General features: G+C 42.1%; 1 protein-coding gene across 1 annotated transcript in view; it reads left to right on the top strand.

The window, feature by feature from the left end:
• The window catches only part of PLEKHN1 (pleckstrin homology domain containing N1), a gene marked incomplete at its 5' end in the record, with an annotated part of 39021 nt that extends 24411 nt beyond the window's left edge, over positions 1-14610 (top strand). Inside the window, 10 exons of the mRNA XM_088481101.1 lie at positions 1069-1215; positions 3241-3321; positions 4937-5012; positions 5459-5613; positions 7130-7324; positions 8600-8860; positions 10137-10268; positions 10364-10594; positions 12496-12544; positions 13414-14610. Of these exons, the coding sequence (XP_088337227.1) occupies positions 1069-1215; positions 3241-3321; positions 4937-5012; positions 5459-5613; positions 7130-7324; positions 8600-8860; positions 10137-10268; positions 10364-10594; positions 12496-12544; positions 13414-13637 (1551 nt within the window). The remainder of the gene's footprint in view (positions 1-1068; positions 1216-3240; positions 3322-4936; positions 5013-5458; positions 5614-7129; positions 7325-8599; positions 8861-10136; positions 10269-10363; positions 10595-12495; positions 12545-13413) is intronic.
• Between the last annotated feature and the right edge of the window lie 219 nt (positions 14611-14829).

Raw genomic sequence — 14829 nt, 5'->3', positions numbered from 1 at the left:
GTAGTATTCACATGTTCATATGTAGTCATCATCCAACTTGATTACTGTCTATACCAAACAACAGCTGATTTTCTTGATCAGTCTAATTGGCCTCCCAAACCCACCAGTACTATCCCCCATCCTCCTCCCAAGTGGTCCTCTAGAAGCTTCTCTCTAGTTCACAGCTAGGAGATGTGTGAAATGAATAAAGGGCCTAATTCAGTAGTGGACACAATGCAATTACAGGCGCAAATCGAGTAATTGTTTGCCATCGTGCATACACGTGTTCAGCTTTTGCTTTGCAATTACGGGCGCACAAAGGAATCTATCGCAAAGTGAGTGACAGGCTGTCAGCATTTGGGGGTAGTGACAGGCAGGTGGTCGGAAATACGCAGGAGTGTCTGTCCGTTAGAACGCCGTTTCATGGACTGTTCATTTATTAGCCACTGTGATTGCATACGCAGCATGAGAGCTCTCTGTGTGCGGGGAGACTTGCAGTGTTTGCAACTAGCCAATGGTACCGATGTTTGCACAGAAGAGTGACACTGGACGGATATGAGAAGGCAGCAGTGGGCGTCTTTATGTCGGCTGTGCTTTGGCAAGCATTAACATATTTTAGCAACTGCGATACATAGGCGATTGTAGTTGCGTACGCTACTGAATAAGGACTGTTAATGGGGCTGATTGGTTATATCTTATCAAATCAACCTTTTATAGTGGATTTGATTTACTTTCAATCTTCAGGCTCTGAAAGGGAGATGTGTCAAACCTTGTAAATAGAACAGGTATATAAATTGCCCATAACAACCAATCATCTTGTAGCTATCATTTTATAGAATGTATTTGATAAATCATAGCTATTAGATTGATTGGATGCTATGGGCAACTTCTCTATTGGTTCAGATGTTTTGATACATCTCCTCCTTACATTGGCAGAAGCATTAGGTGCAGTGTTGGTTGAGTTGACTATCTGGTGAGTAACAGGATCTTTGCCATAGGAAACCAATGGGTTGTAATGGGCTTGGCTTGTATAAATAAAAAAACAATAAAATGCTTATGTAAGTAGACATGTGCGTCTTTTCCATATAGGTGAATAATGTCAATATATGGGATAAATCTGAACTCAGGAAGTCCGTTCAGAGCCAACCTGTACAGGACTGGGAAGGGACGCAGAGGGAGTCTCTAGGCTCAATCACCTGTATCTCCAAGGTGAAGCTGCAGACTATGCCATTCCAGGTTGGTGCCTTTATATCTTTGTAGAATATACATGTGTTTTCTCTACTAGATCACTCAACATTTTGTTCCTCTTCAGCATTTTCCAATGTCATATTAAGCTATAAATTCAAATAATAAGAGACACTAGTGCGTGCTTGGCAACAGTCCTGATTTCCAGAGGCCAAAATGGCAGCTTTCAACAAGAGAAATGGGCGTGGCCTTACAGTTGACAGGTGTGGTGTGTGCAGATATGCAGTGTGGCCTAATTTGTCTTGATTTGTTTCCATATGAGAATGTTGGGAGCTATGCTTGTGTAGACCTTCTCACGTAGGGGGAAATGTGATGGCCTGCGCGATGCGTGCATTGGTGAGTTTCTGGCGAGTTTTTTCGATGTTTTAAAGGGGCAATTATTTGAGAGTCTTAACCAACTTGGTTTAGCCTTTTAAATGATTGCCCTTTTAAAACAAAGGGCAGACTCTGCAGAAACTCACCGATACCTGCATCGCGCAGGCTATAAAATTTACCCCGTAAACAATATCAGAGGTTTTTGGCTCTCAGAGGTTTTTGGCTGTAATTTAACATTTCACAGACACCTTTGATACAGCGGAACCCAGAACTTTATTTCAAAAACATTTTTTTATATAGATCAATGTAAATATGTATAAAACAATGGTTCTCAACCTCATCCCTCAAGTTTTCCCAACAGGTCATGTTTTGAGGACTTTTGTATGTGGAAGCAGATGGAATACTTACTGAGCCAGCACTATAGATTAACTGACATGTGCATGATTAAGGAAATCCACAAAACATGACTTTTTGGGGGCACCTGAGGACTGGAGTTGAAAACCCAGAATGATTACAAATAACAGTTTTCCTACCTGCGTGTGCTGCAAATATCAGACAATTGATGGTTGGGCAGAAAACGACCCAGATGCCAGATAATAATTCATAGAAACTGATCTGGGTATTATCTGATATTACGGAAAACACACTTTATAAGAGATCCTCTATCGGCTTGTGTGTACAGTTGCCATCCGTTCTCACTAATGGGCCCCAGTGACACCGGAAGTGATTGGGTCACACATATAGGAAGAGATTTATCAGACCTTGGAGAGAGAGAGAGTACGAATCAATCAGCTTCTAAAGCCGCATATCCACTACACGATATCCCTCCATGAGCGATATCGTGTAGTTTGTCCCCGGCAGTGGTGTGCTCAATGTCCTTAACAACATTGAGCACACACACTGAACGATATCATTCATGATATCGTTCAGTGCCGGCACTCTCCCTGAACCCCGAACCTGCACAAAATGACTATATCGTCAGGTTGGACAGCAGGTTCGGGCGATGAGAGACGCAGTCATCGACCAGCGGGAGCGGGCATCGCTGGTCGTTGACGGCATTTCCACTGGCCGATATAATGAATGATATCGTTATCGTTCATTATATTGGCTAGTGGATACGTGGCTTAACTGTCATGTTACAGGCTGCGTTTGAAAAATGACAGAAGCGTTTGGTTGGTACTTCTATCTCTCTCCAAGCTTTGATAAATCTCCCCCATAGAGGGATGAGCAGCCAGATTTCATCGGAATCAGCCACCCGGCTGAGTGGCCAAATTGGACAATACCAGGACAGAGTGATTGTGTGTTTGAAAATGCAACACTATTTGATTTCACTTTATGATGCTATTCAGGGATAATATTTGAGTAATGCATTAAGATTACCTTTTAAAGACACTAGCCCGGCAGGACTGACCTGCGTGTTTCATACAGTAACATAGGAATGAGGTGTCATAAAACCTGGCACCCTACAGGCCATCTCTTCTTGTTACTGGGAGACTGGTCTATACTGCTACTAGTGAGAGTGTAACGTGCTGCCATTATATTCATTCCAGTCTCTGTCACACGACTGCTATCCATGTTAATATGACACATGTTCCAAATTGTTCCTTAACCAGATTGGTAAGTGACAATCATCTCGGTCACTTACATAATTAAGGTTGGAAATAAACACAAGTTAAAAACTTCTTCCTATTTCTATAACAGGAGCTGAATGAAAGACTGTTGGTCTTGTACCCGTCCACTCTTGTCATACTCTCTGAAGAAGGCAAAAACCTTTGTTTTAAGGTATGAATGTATTCATTTTATATTCAGGCAAAGTTTTTTTTTTTTTTATTACATTTTTTATTTATATTTTCATTTTTTTTTATAACAACAAGTGTTACATTCACAATGTATTCGTAGCTGCCCTAATATTACATCTTCCAAGAGAGGCAGTAGTGTCAGGAAAGTATATAAGCTGTATAATGCCAGAATGCATCTCATTATGATATTCTACATAACAGTCTAGCAAATTTAACTCTGTAATATTAGCTTATCGGGGAAAATCCATGTCGACCTTCCCTAAACTGATGAACCAAAGGGCGTTTTTCACGGCCCCACACTAGAGGCAATCATTCTCTGGGCAAAACACATATTCATGTGAGTGCAGACTGTTCACTAGGAACAACCAATAACATAACAGAGTGACTTCATGGACAAATGATCACATGGTTCTGACTTGAAGTGAATTGATTGGCGGCATTCTTATACCTGTGCTGACAGACAAGATGGTTGCTTCCATAGTGTGCATGTCATGGATGCTTGATATAAATGCGCAGAAACTGAGAAATGTAATCTGAGGGGAAGAGCAGGAATGATGTGGTAAGGATAAGCTGAGGAGGGGATCCGCTAACGGGAGAGTGAAGGGAGTGTTGCTGAGCAGAGGAAGACTGGTTCATGTACTATGTTACGGTAAAGTTGGAGGATGGATTAATTGAATTGAGAAGAGCTGAAGTGGTGAAATGACAAATGTTATTGCTGTTTGCTTTGCGGCATCTGTACTATGACTTGTCTGGTCCGTTTCATTACTAATTCCCATACACTTGATATTGCCATAATGATGCATTATAGCGGCTGATCCACCAAATTAGACAGAGACATGATTATGCTGAAATTAAAAATCACTATTTATTTGGGACTTCTAAAGGGGACAAGTACAGAAGATGGCCATAACAACCAATAAGCTTCTAGCTAGTGTTTATCTAGTACAGTCCTGGCCAGCCTGTGGCTCTCCAGCTGTTGTGAAACTACAAGTCCCAGAGTGCTTTACCAGATGATTGATGGGGAGGGTATGCTGGGATTTGTAGTTTCACAACAGCTGGAGAGCCACAGGTTGGCCAGGCCTGAACAAATACATTCTATAAAATGACAGCTAGATGCTGATTGGTTGCTATGGGCAACTTCTCCACCTGTCCTGTTTAGAAACCACTTCCCACATGTTATAAAGCTCAGATATGTGCATATGAATTTCCTTATGTTATAGCGAATGTTCAGAGCATCTTATGACACTTTCCACTTGGTGATTATGGTGTTGTCCTGTTGCTGTATTACGCTGGTGTACATCAGCAATTAGGAGCTGTGTGTACATGCCTGTATGCTGAGGAACGGGTTGTGAGTCAGCGCGAGTGAGAAGCAGACTATTGGGAGAGGTGTGTGTGAGAACAGGAAGCCAAGTGTAAATTACAAAATTACCCTTTCCAAGTAGTGATAACACCCTATTTATAAGTTGTGCTAATGATTAACCCTTTGCCACCTAACCCATCACTCTGCAGTGCTGGCAACTGCAAACCTGTCTGAAAGCTGCAAATGTCTAACGCACTATTTAGTGACCGTAGTCTTCTTTTTTACTCTATATAACCAGGGAGAACTACCTCTTAAAGCCATACAGGTGACTTCAGACGAAAATGAAAAACAGAAGAAATCATTTTTGTTAGAAGGTAGGGGACACTTGTCCGTCATAAATTTAAATATAAAATATATCCTTTAATTGAGCTTTGTAAGCGGTGTTTTCTTTACATTCATAAAGACATTGTAGATGCCTATGATCCTACACACAGGTTTGCCTTATTAAATCTACTAAAGCCTACCAGTTAATTATAAATTAAATGGTTGGCCCACAAACATGTTAGAAATTAGTGACCTCACTGAGACATGAGGTACGAAGTGCCTCAGTGATGTTCCTAATGCCTCGATATGCTAATTATTGGTTCACCCACTAATAGGTGTACACTAGCTACTACACTATCTGCTAATGTAATCTACAAATACCACCTCTGCGTCACTGTGGTTATCCATTCAAGAATATTTGATCATAGTTGAGGTGACTTCTGCATACAGTACCCAGGTGATGAAATAACATGATATCTCCTCCGTGGCTTACCAGGAAGGTACATTAATACGATCCGGGTGATCTGCCTCAGTCAGCAGGATTACGATGAGTGGATAGAACATCTGAAACGTGCACAGCTGCAAAACAGGGACTCCTCACTGTCTGCATCCAGTAGTTTCTGTGGATCTCATTCCGGACCACATGAGCAGGTACTTTAATTCCCCTCTGTATGTCTCTGAGCATAGGCTGAGTACTAATAGTTTGGTAGCCAATGCTGTTCAATTGTTTAATGTATTTTGGAACTGTTGGCATCTGGGGTCGATTTAATGTGTACAACTTTAACAGGCCACTAAACACACATTCCTATATGTACAGAAGCTGGGAATAGACGACATTGTAAAAGTGCCCAAACATTTTTATTGTCTGAACATGTGCGGATTCATTTGGCGAGCAGCTGAGTAGAAGCTATTGTTCTCTGTTATGGTTTCCATTTTATCTGCAATATCTTAATTTCCCAAAATCTTTACATGTATGTTTGTGACTGTAGTTGCCAGAAAAGGCTGTGGCCATATTGTGGAGCCCATGGGCTCAGACTAAGAGCTCCGGTTAAGCGCTTTTGCTATATAGTCAGTACATGTCATTCTTGGCTTTGTTAAATATTCCCATCATTTACTGGTATATTATTTTGAGCCTGCGATCTCCTGCTCTCTACAATGTAAAAGTTACACATGAATTTGGTGTGATATGTACAAATGTTGAGATTGTATGATACCGTGGTGCCCTTTCAGGGACCTAGAGGTATTGTCTGCTGGGTAAAGAGAGCTTTTGTGCCTCATGAGGGTTTTTTTTTGTACTAATGCATTTTACAGCACAGATTTGTCTATACACAGATGATTCTTATTACTTTTCAATGATGTGTGTATCAAAAAGTTAACATACACAACATGCTAAAGGCATGATGAAATGACAAGCAGGTTGGTAAGGTGGAAGGAGGTAAGCAGATAGGAGAGAGCTCCGCTTGTGAGTGCTTACAATCTAATAAGGGAATGGTTCTAGGTATGCGCCTGTATGTATCCTGTAAGACAAGTGGGTGGTTGACAATTTTCTTGAACTTTGCCTTCTGCAGTCTAGAGTTATCTCCAGGAAAAATATAAATATTAAACATCATATAGGTATAAATTAAACCCATATAATGAGGTTTACAAGCAAATGTTATAGGATTATCATTGACTACTTTTCCTGTCTGATCTATCTAATATATTTGATATTACTGTAATATTATCCTTTCTGGCATCTCTCTTCATTCCATCCTTAATGCTGCTGCTGTGCCATACGGCATTTGTCTCCTACCGCTCTGCAACCTCCATCACTGTCTCCTTTGCCCCTTACTGCTCACCCATACAATGGGTACAGGATTACTGAGAGCTGTTGTGCCTTTTCCTGCAACTCACCACTGCCTGCTCCTAAAAACTACTTTCATTTGCCATACCCTTCCCATGTACTTGTCACTCCGTGCAGTGTTTGGATTTATGCTTTGTACTCATGCTATGGGTCACTGTTGCGCTTTGTATTTATGCTGTTTGTGCCTATGCCTACCCCATGCACAGCATTTTGCATACTCCTTTATGGTGCCTAATAAATTCTAATAAGAAGAATCTTTTTTTTGTGTTTAAAACTGTCCAAAAGTTGTTCTTACTCACTGACCTGGACTTCTTCCTTCCAAAGGTCACTGCAAGCTGTAGGAGCTCGTTTACATCAGATGGTCGCACCAAATCCTGGGCAGCACCAGGGAAGCTGCCCAACTCGAGTTACCAGTCTATCAGCACTACCCAGGGATCTGATCAACAGTCATACGCCATATTAGGGGAACAGACCTTGCAGGAGGATCCCCTATCACCTGGGTACACAGAGCCAGTTCATGTAAGTGTCCGAGTATTTATGAATAACCGTGCATTATACAGGTGGCAGTTAGTGGACTATTTTTTTCTGTTAATGTAGTACCTTGTAAAGCCTTTGTATTACGATGGTAAATATTATTATACCTGAAGTGACAGTACTGTTTTTATATTTAGCTAACTAATCCAACAAGCTGTTTTTATACCTTTTTTTTTCTTGAGAGTTACTTTTCTATAAAAAGTTGCTTTGCAGAGTGACACGTATCTAGTAGTTCATTTGAGCAATCAAAGTATAAGTGACAGGCTACCAGTCTCCTAGGTAACGCTAACACCCTGAAACACAGAGTTTTGACTAGTTTGGTCCCAGTTGAAGGGAGAGGACAAACAAGGATGGTTTTGTTACATCACCATTTTCAATGACAATAAGAAACACACTGCTATGAAGATTATCTTGGAATAACCATTTATAAGCTGCCAAATGAGAGAGAGAGACACACACACAGGTTTTGGGGGCCCCGGACGCAGCTCATATAGTTGTCTATCAAGTTCCCGAAATTGCCTGCTAAGAAATTAGGTCCAACCCATTGCCTGGGCCTGAAAAGGGGGACTTGTCAGTGGTGATCTATGTCTCTCTTTGTGTCTCTCTCCCTCTCCCTCTCTCTCTCCTTAGCTAATCGGTAAGCCCAGCACTGTTGGAGAGTAGGCTTCTTCTTGCTTAAATCCTTTGTGAAACTTTTGGTGGGAATTGGGCTCTAAGATTAGGACTGTGCCCCAAAGGGACAGTTGCCTAAATTAAAAAGATCTCCACTCTAAATCAAATAAAATGCATTAGGAATACAATGTGGCATAATATGAACTGGTGGCACTGTGTGGTATAACATGAACTACGGCACTGGATCCAGGCGGTCAGAAACACGACGCCTGGATCCCAACAGGTTAACATACTGATACTTGGTGGTCGGTATGCTAACCCTCCCCCTCTCCCTACCCAAACTCGTCCTCCCTGCTGCCTGAACCTAACCTCCCCCCCCTAATGTCTAAACCTAACCCTCCCCCCTTACTACCTAACCCTCCCCCCCACTTACCTTGGCGGTTGGGATGCCAGCTCCGGAATTCTGACCAGCGTTGGCAAACGAAGCGTCTGCATCCATACCGGCACTACTATGGGGCATAAAATGAATTAGAGCACTATTACTGTATGATACATAAAATGGACCAGGGCAATATCATGGTGCATGAAAATGAAAAGAAAAATTATATAAATTATAGTATATTTTTACATCATTGCATTATCTTACAGTGTTTGGCAAATCCACACTGGCCCAGTGGACCAACTGGATCAGATGATCTGCAGAGAGGAGGCAGTATCCGTGGGTCAAAAGGAAAAAACAACCTGTGTTTGCAGATACCTTCCACGATGCCGCACAGTTATGACCTGGAAAATACAGCATTTGGTCTTATCCCTGAGACCCCCAGTGAAGATGTCCTCTCCCCCCTATACAAGGAGCCGTACTCTTATCAAAAACATCAAACACACTCATCAGTTACTCCTCAGATGCTGGTAGGTTGTAGCTGCTATAGCTCTAAGCACAATTTAGATAATGTTTTTGTCCATCTTTTGGAATTGTGGCCACGTGTTTCCAGAACCATGTGCGCTCTATTGGTCAGCCTCCGTCTTCATGTATTCACGCATACACATTGTCTAGAGAAGCTTACCAGCCTCTGGTATGGTGCGGCTTCTGACTGGCAGTTGTGTGGGTTAAACAGTGGTGAAACAGGAGAATGCCATCCATCACTTCAGCAACAACTATGGGGAGATTTATCAAATCTTGGAGAGAGAGAAAGTGGAGAGAGGTAAAGAATCAGCTAATCAGCTTCTGACTGTCAATTTACAGGCATTTTGAAAAAAATGACAGATAAGATGGGTACACGGATCGTAACGACAAATCGTTCAAATTATCAAGTGAGTGCGCACATGTCAGCCGTTGTGCGCTTCCGCTGGGTTGTCAGTCGCATAGTCAGGTCGTCCCTACATGCAGCACAATCTGACGATGCGACTGACGACCCCATGCAGCGGGATGCGGCAGGGGCTGACCTATCGTGCGGTCGTGCACCGGATCGTCTAAAGTGTACCCGCTGCCCAATGTGTGTACCCAGCTTTAGGAGCTGATTGGTTGGTCCTTCATGTCTCTCCAAGATCTAATAAATCCCCAATCAGAAAAGTCTGTTGTGGTAACATACTTTAGTGACAACCCTATCATTTAATAAAGGCTGCCCTAGTTCTAAGGTGTCATTATACACGTGATATTTCATGATACTAGTGTACTCCATTACTAAACTTGATCCTCTAATAATATAATTGTTATAATAATATAACAATTATATTATTCATCCATTTTATGTACAGTTAAGCCGATCATGAGTTGTTTTTTGCTTGTATGCTTCATTCTTTTAATTGGAGACCATCTGTATTGAATTTGAAGGTAAAGGGTATGGTGAAATATTAAAGAGATTTATTTTCTGCACCATACTTGCCTACTCTCCGAGAACGGCCGAATGGCTCCGAATGAAGTGGATGATCCGGGCGTCCGATCCCGCGATACGCGCTGAATCGCGCCATAGTAGTCCCGTACCCCCCACTTTACAATGCCAAAAATCTCTGCATTTTATAGTGCCAACCTGTGCCTCGACACACCACATACTGTGCTGGCCCTGCTTGAGGGGGCAGCCAGAAAGTATGCAGGAAAGCATGCAATGAATGAAACGTTTTGCTGAACATCTGTATGGTTCTGCTCCTGTCACAGTCAATAATCTGCTCATCTGTTGTGTGTGCTCAGCTAAACAGGTGGAGCCTAACAGACAGCCAGAAATCTACCTCCCCAGCCGACAGTCAGGCTTTGTCAAAGTCTCCATTGTATGCCGAACCGTACACACCAACCGGCCAATCGAGCAGCAGTTTTGTGGAAGAGGTAAGTTTTGCCAAACACAAAGACAATATGTATCTCTTTATTGTATGGCAGGGGTCAGCAGTCATTATTATTTTTATTTTCATTTCGTTTTTAAGATTCTGAGAAATCTGAGCACCAACCGCACGGAGACTCATGCCTTACACTCAAAGACCAATGGATCATTCCATGTGAATCACAACCCGCACTCTGCACTGCAGAAGAAGTATTCCCACCCAGTCAGGGGGAGCCAGCAGCTGGTGAAGCACGTCCAGCACAGGAACAGTGAGCCGGACACATCTGTGCACTCCAGACTCACACCAGCCACCCAGACTCCCTTCTTTAAAAGTGTAAGTCCTCTAAACTGTTGTCACCTCGGTCTGCCTCTGGCTCTGCCCACTCCCACTACGCCCAACCCCTGTATACTTACCCTGTATCCATTTATTTAAACAAAACACAGAGCCATAGTTGCAAACAAGATACTTATTAGAAGAAGCAATAACAGTTTTAATATGAAATAAGGCATGATAATGAGCACTTTTGGACTTCTGAGAGCTTTTTGGATGTGAACAACAAAGTAACATGTCCCTGGCACCTCTTACACTCATCTAATATGCCCTCTGTCCCTAATAAATTGTTGGCCCGTTGCACTGGCTGCATGAATTTACTTTGGGGCTAATGCGTTCTCACATAGGGAAATGCAGGTTATTATTTTTAGTATTATTATTACCATTCGTTATTTTTCAGTCACCTCAAAGTTTCTACAACACCATACAGAATATACACACAGTAACATTAGAACATGACATACCAGTGGTACAGTAAATGTAAAATTACATATTGGTAAATACGGGGCAATAAAACTGACAAACTAGGTAGTACGTTGACTAGAGAACAAGGGTTGGGGACTCGCTGTTTCTTGACAGGCAAGTAGAGGTGAGTCATTGCAAGGTGAAGTCCGATCAGCACTCAGTGAGCCTGAACCTATCGATGGGCGTGCGTGCACTAGGGAGGCCAATCCCGGGCCGTTTTTTTAATCCTGGGATTCGGGATTGAAAAACGCATAATCTCAGGATTCCTGGGAACCCGGGATTGAGCTGGTGGTGTCACTGGCTGGCAGCAGCTGTGACTCCACTCCATCATTCTCCTGTCCCTCAGTCCTTATCTCTCCCCCCCCCCCCCCCTCTATCCCTCAGTCCTTAACTTTACCTCAGTTCTTATATCTTACCCCATCCCCCCACTCGAGTACTGGCCTCTGCTTGGGTGCTCGTACTCCTCTCTCCGCGGCTGCCTGATGATACTCGCGGCCAGAATCCTCCTCTGCTAGTGTGGCCGTCGCGTCTGGCATCAGGCTGCACAGTGTGACCTCTGAAGTCACTCCATGCTGCGCACAGTCGGGGGCAGGGGCAGCATCTGAGAAGTCTGCTGCAGGTGCACAGGGCTGTCCGGCATTAAAAAAAATAAAATAAATAAAAAAAATTTTAAATTACCGATTTAATCCCCAAATCCTGGGATTGGAAGCTTCAATCCCGGGATTTAAATCCCACTGATTTTAGGCCAAAATCGCTGAAAGAGGCAAGGATAGTGTTGGGGAGTAACATGGGAGGGGAGGAGAGAACAGTTGGAGGGTGGATTTAGGGGGGAAGCGAAGCACAGGGAGGAGAAAAGAGTGATGAGGGAGGTGGGGTTGTAGTCTTTGGTGAAAGGGTAAGTTGAGGGAAAGTTTAAAGATGGCATGTTTTGGATAAAGTCTGACTTGGCGAGGAAGTGAGTTCCAATAAAGTGGAGCAGAGCAGGAATAATCTCTTAAGGTGAACGTGAGAGGGGGTAACGAGGGTGGAGTGGAGTCTAGCAATTGGTGGAAGAATAGAGGTATCGGGACATCTTTTGCAGATAGTATAGGACAGTAGCACAGTGATGATGATGAATATTAGCAATCCAGGCAGTTATGCTGCTCCCACTGGGATGGATTGATCTCGAGATCTGTAGAGCGCGGCACATGTGAGAAAATCTGCTATATTTACATGAACAGGTTTTTTGTGTGTGCACACGTTCCTCTGGAAATGTAGTGCAATAAAGGTATAGATAAATGAATTTCCCTATTGGTGCAAACTGGCATACAAATCCCTTACTAAGACTGGAAGAGTTGACCTGACATTATAGAAACAATTTGCACAACAACAGGTGTGATAATGTACCCACTGCCGGTTTCGCATATGTTCTAGTAAACATGTTTATCCTCTCATTCTAGATATCGACAGTAAAAGAAGAAATTGCCTTATCTTACCGAAACAAAGAAGGTAATGTAATAAAGATGTCATGATGTTATAGCACCAGACTTTGTAAAGGCAACTGGGGAGAGAGTTCAGACATAAGTGATAAATCAGTTCGTTATCAGGCTGAGCGGTTATAGGTTTATTATTGTGCTGTGAAAATTGCAATAAGTGGTGTTTTGTAGCCAGGTCTGTATTGCGGCCAACATGCCTAAACAAGTCACCTGTTTCTAGATCAGACATGAGCAACTGTTACCAACACATGTACAATAAACAGGGCCTCAACACAAAGTATTAAAGGGATCTATTTACAAAGGCTGTAATATGAAAAATAAAAAATACATGTTTTGAAGACCACTTGTTGCCAATTAAAATAAATATGTTCTTCGGTCTAATAGAGATTCACTATTGGATGATATTTTACTTTTTGTTGACTGGGCATGTAACTATGTTTGACCAGCCCTAATAATTGTGAGATGCACATGTCCCATACACCGTGGAGGCAGCCATATTGCGTGGGGAGCTAATATTCATGGGAAAGTGCCCTTACATTGATAGTGGTTCCTATTGAATTAAACAGCTGTTTTTTATATCTGTTGGCAAAGCTCACAAAATGGCTGCCTCCACACTGCGTTGGTTGCACTTTGTGTAATAGATGGAAATTTTGATAAAAACAGGACTTTCTGTAGGATACCATGCAATAAACCATTAACCCCCCCTCCTCAACTTGGTTTGGCCACTACTTGTATGAATTTGGACCCTATGTAGGAAGACTTGTTTTTGGCTTGGGGATACAAAAAAAATACCTTTTTAAGGTGGCAATAATAAAACTGAAGATACATTGCATCTTTCCTGTTTTTTCTTGAGTCTAACATCTCTCAATGTTGTTTTTCCAGTGGAAGACATGTTTGATCTGCCGTCATCGGGAAGCCTGCAGACAGAATCCCTGGACCACGACTATGCAGAGTTGCAAAGTTTCCAGAGTGACCTTAGCTATGACAATATTTGGGACTATGAAGCCAAGGAGAAAGATCTCACTCAGTTCTCCCCACCTCCTTTCCCTGGGCACTTATACCCTGGGATCCAGCAAGGCAAGGCCGTGCATAGCCGATGGTTGTAAAGGAGACGCTCGTGATGCTGCCAAATACAGCTAGAGGTGGAGCTGTGTTCCATCCCTGACCAATTGTGAAGGACGTTTTTGCTGCTTTCCATTACACTGGGTCACAACTCTGCAGGGAACGTGCAGCTTTCTGCCAATTTTTTGTTCTTTTGGCACCCATTAGTGGCCCTTCCCTTGCATTCTGCTTTTACTGCTTGCAGTTAACATATGTTTGTTATAGATAACAGAAAACTGAACAAAATGTTTATCTTTCACACTTTCATGTTCATATCGCAAATCAAAACTGGTATCAGGAGTATATGATACAGAATAGTATCCTGCATACAGGATCACAAAGCACATGTCTTGTTAAACACCTACAGGTTAGCACAACTATCTTCCCAACCTTCTATCATTAGTGTCTGACTCACAACATACACACTGATTTCACAAACTGCCTTCATGCAAGGGTGAAACACTTTCTGCTATTGGAAAACCTCCCAAAATACAAAGACGTCTGTAGCAAGTCCTCTAAAATGTATGGAACTCTTACAGGAATCAATACGTTTACTGTGATTATAACGTAATCCATGGTTATTACAGACCTCGGACAGAGCGCTCATTGGCTGTGAGCACATTTTGCGCATCAAAAAGAAGGAAAGATTCCATTTGCAGTACTGCTGCTGATGTTCTTGTCCTAGTATTCAGGAGAAATTCTCTCTATAATGCTTTGTGCTTCAGAGTACCAATAGATAGGATGGTGGTTAGTTTACACTGAGAAACTGTTATTGTAAAGTATATTTAATTAATATTTGGTTTATTATTTAGGCCACAAGGACCTTTTTTTTTTTTTTTTTTTTTATACTGGCTTAAAGGGTCATATTGTTCATCCTATTTAACGTAAAGCGGTATTTATTAAGAATGGTTGCACTGTTTAAAGACTGTATATAATTTGTTTGGAGGGCTGGGTTTTTTAGTTTCTTGATAACGTTGTACCGTCAACTTTTAAAATAAATTCTGACCTCTTCCACCTGTTGTATTTTCACTGGGTTTCCACCTGCACCTCTTAAAGTGTTTTATTAAAAATGCAAAAAGGTTATACTACAGGAAAGTATAATACTGACTTTGGCTGTCCAGCTGTTGAAGGACTACAAGTCCCAGCATTTTTGCTGTGCAACATTTTGCCGTTACTTAAATGATCAACCTGTATAGC

Source organism: Taudactylus pleione, unplaced genomic scaffold (genome assembly GCF_031769625.1).
Source record: "Taudactylus pleione unplaced genomic scaffold, aTauple2 ptg000264l, whole genome shotgun sequence".
NCBI classification, from domain to species: Eukaryota; Metazoa; Chordata; class Amphibia; order Anura; family Myobatrachidae; genus Taudactylus; species Taudactylus pleione.
Note: the sequence above shows the minus strand (reverse complement) of the source record. Positions and strands in the feature narration are given on the sequence as shown.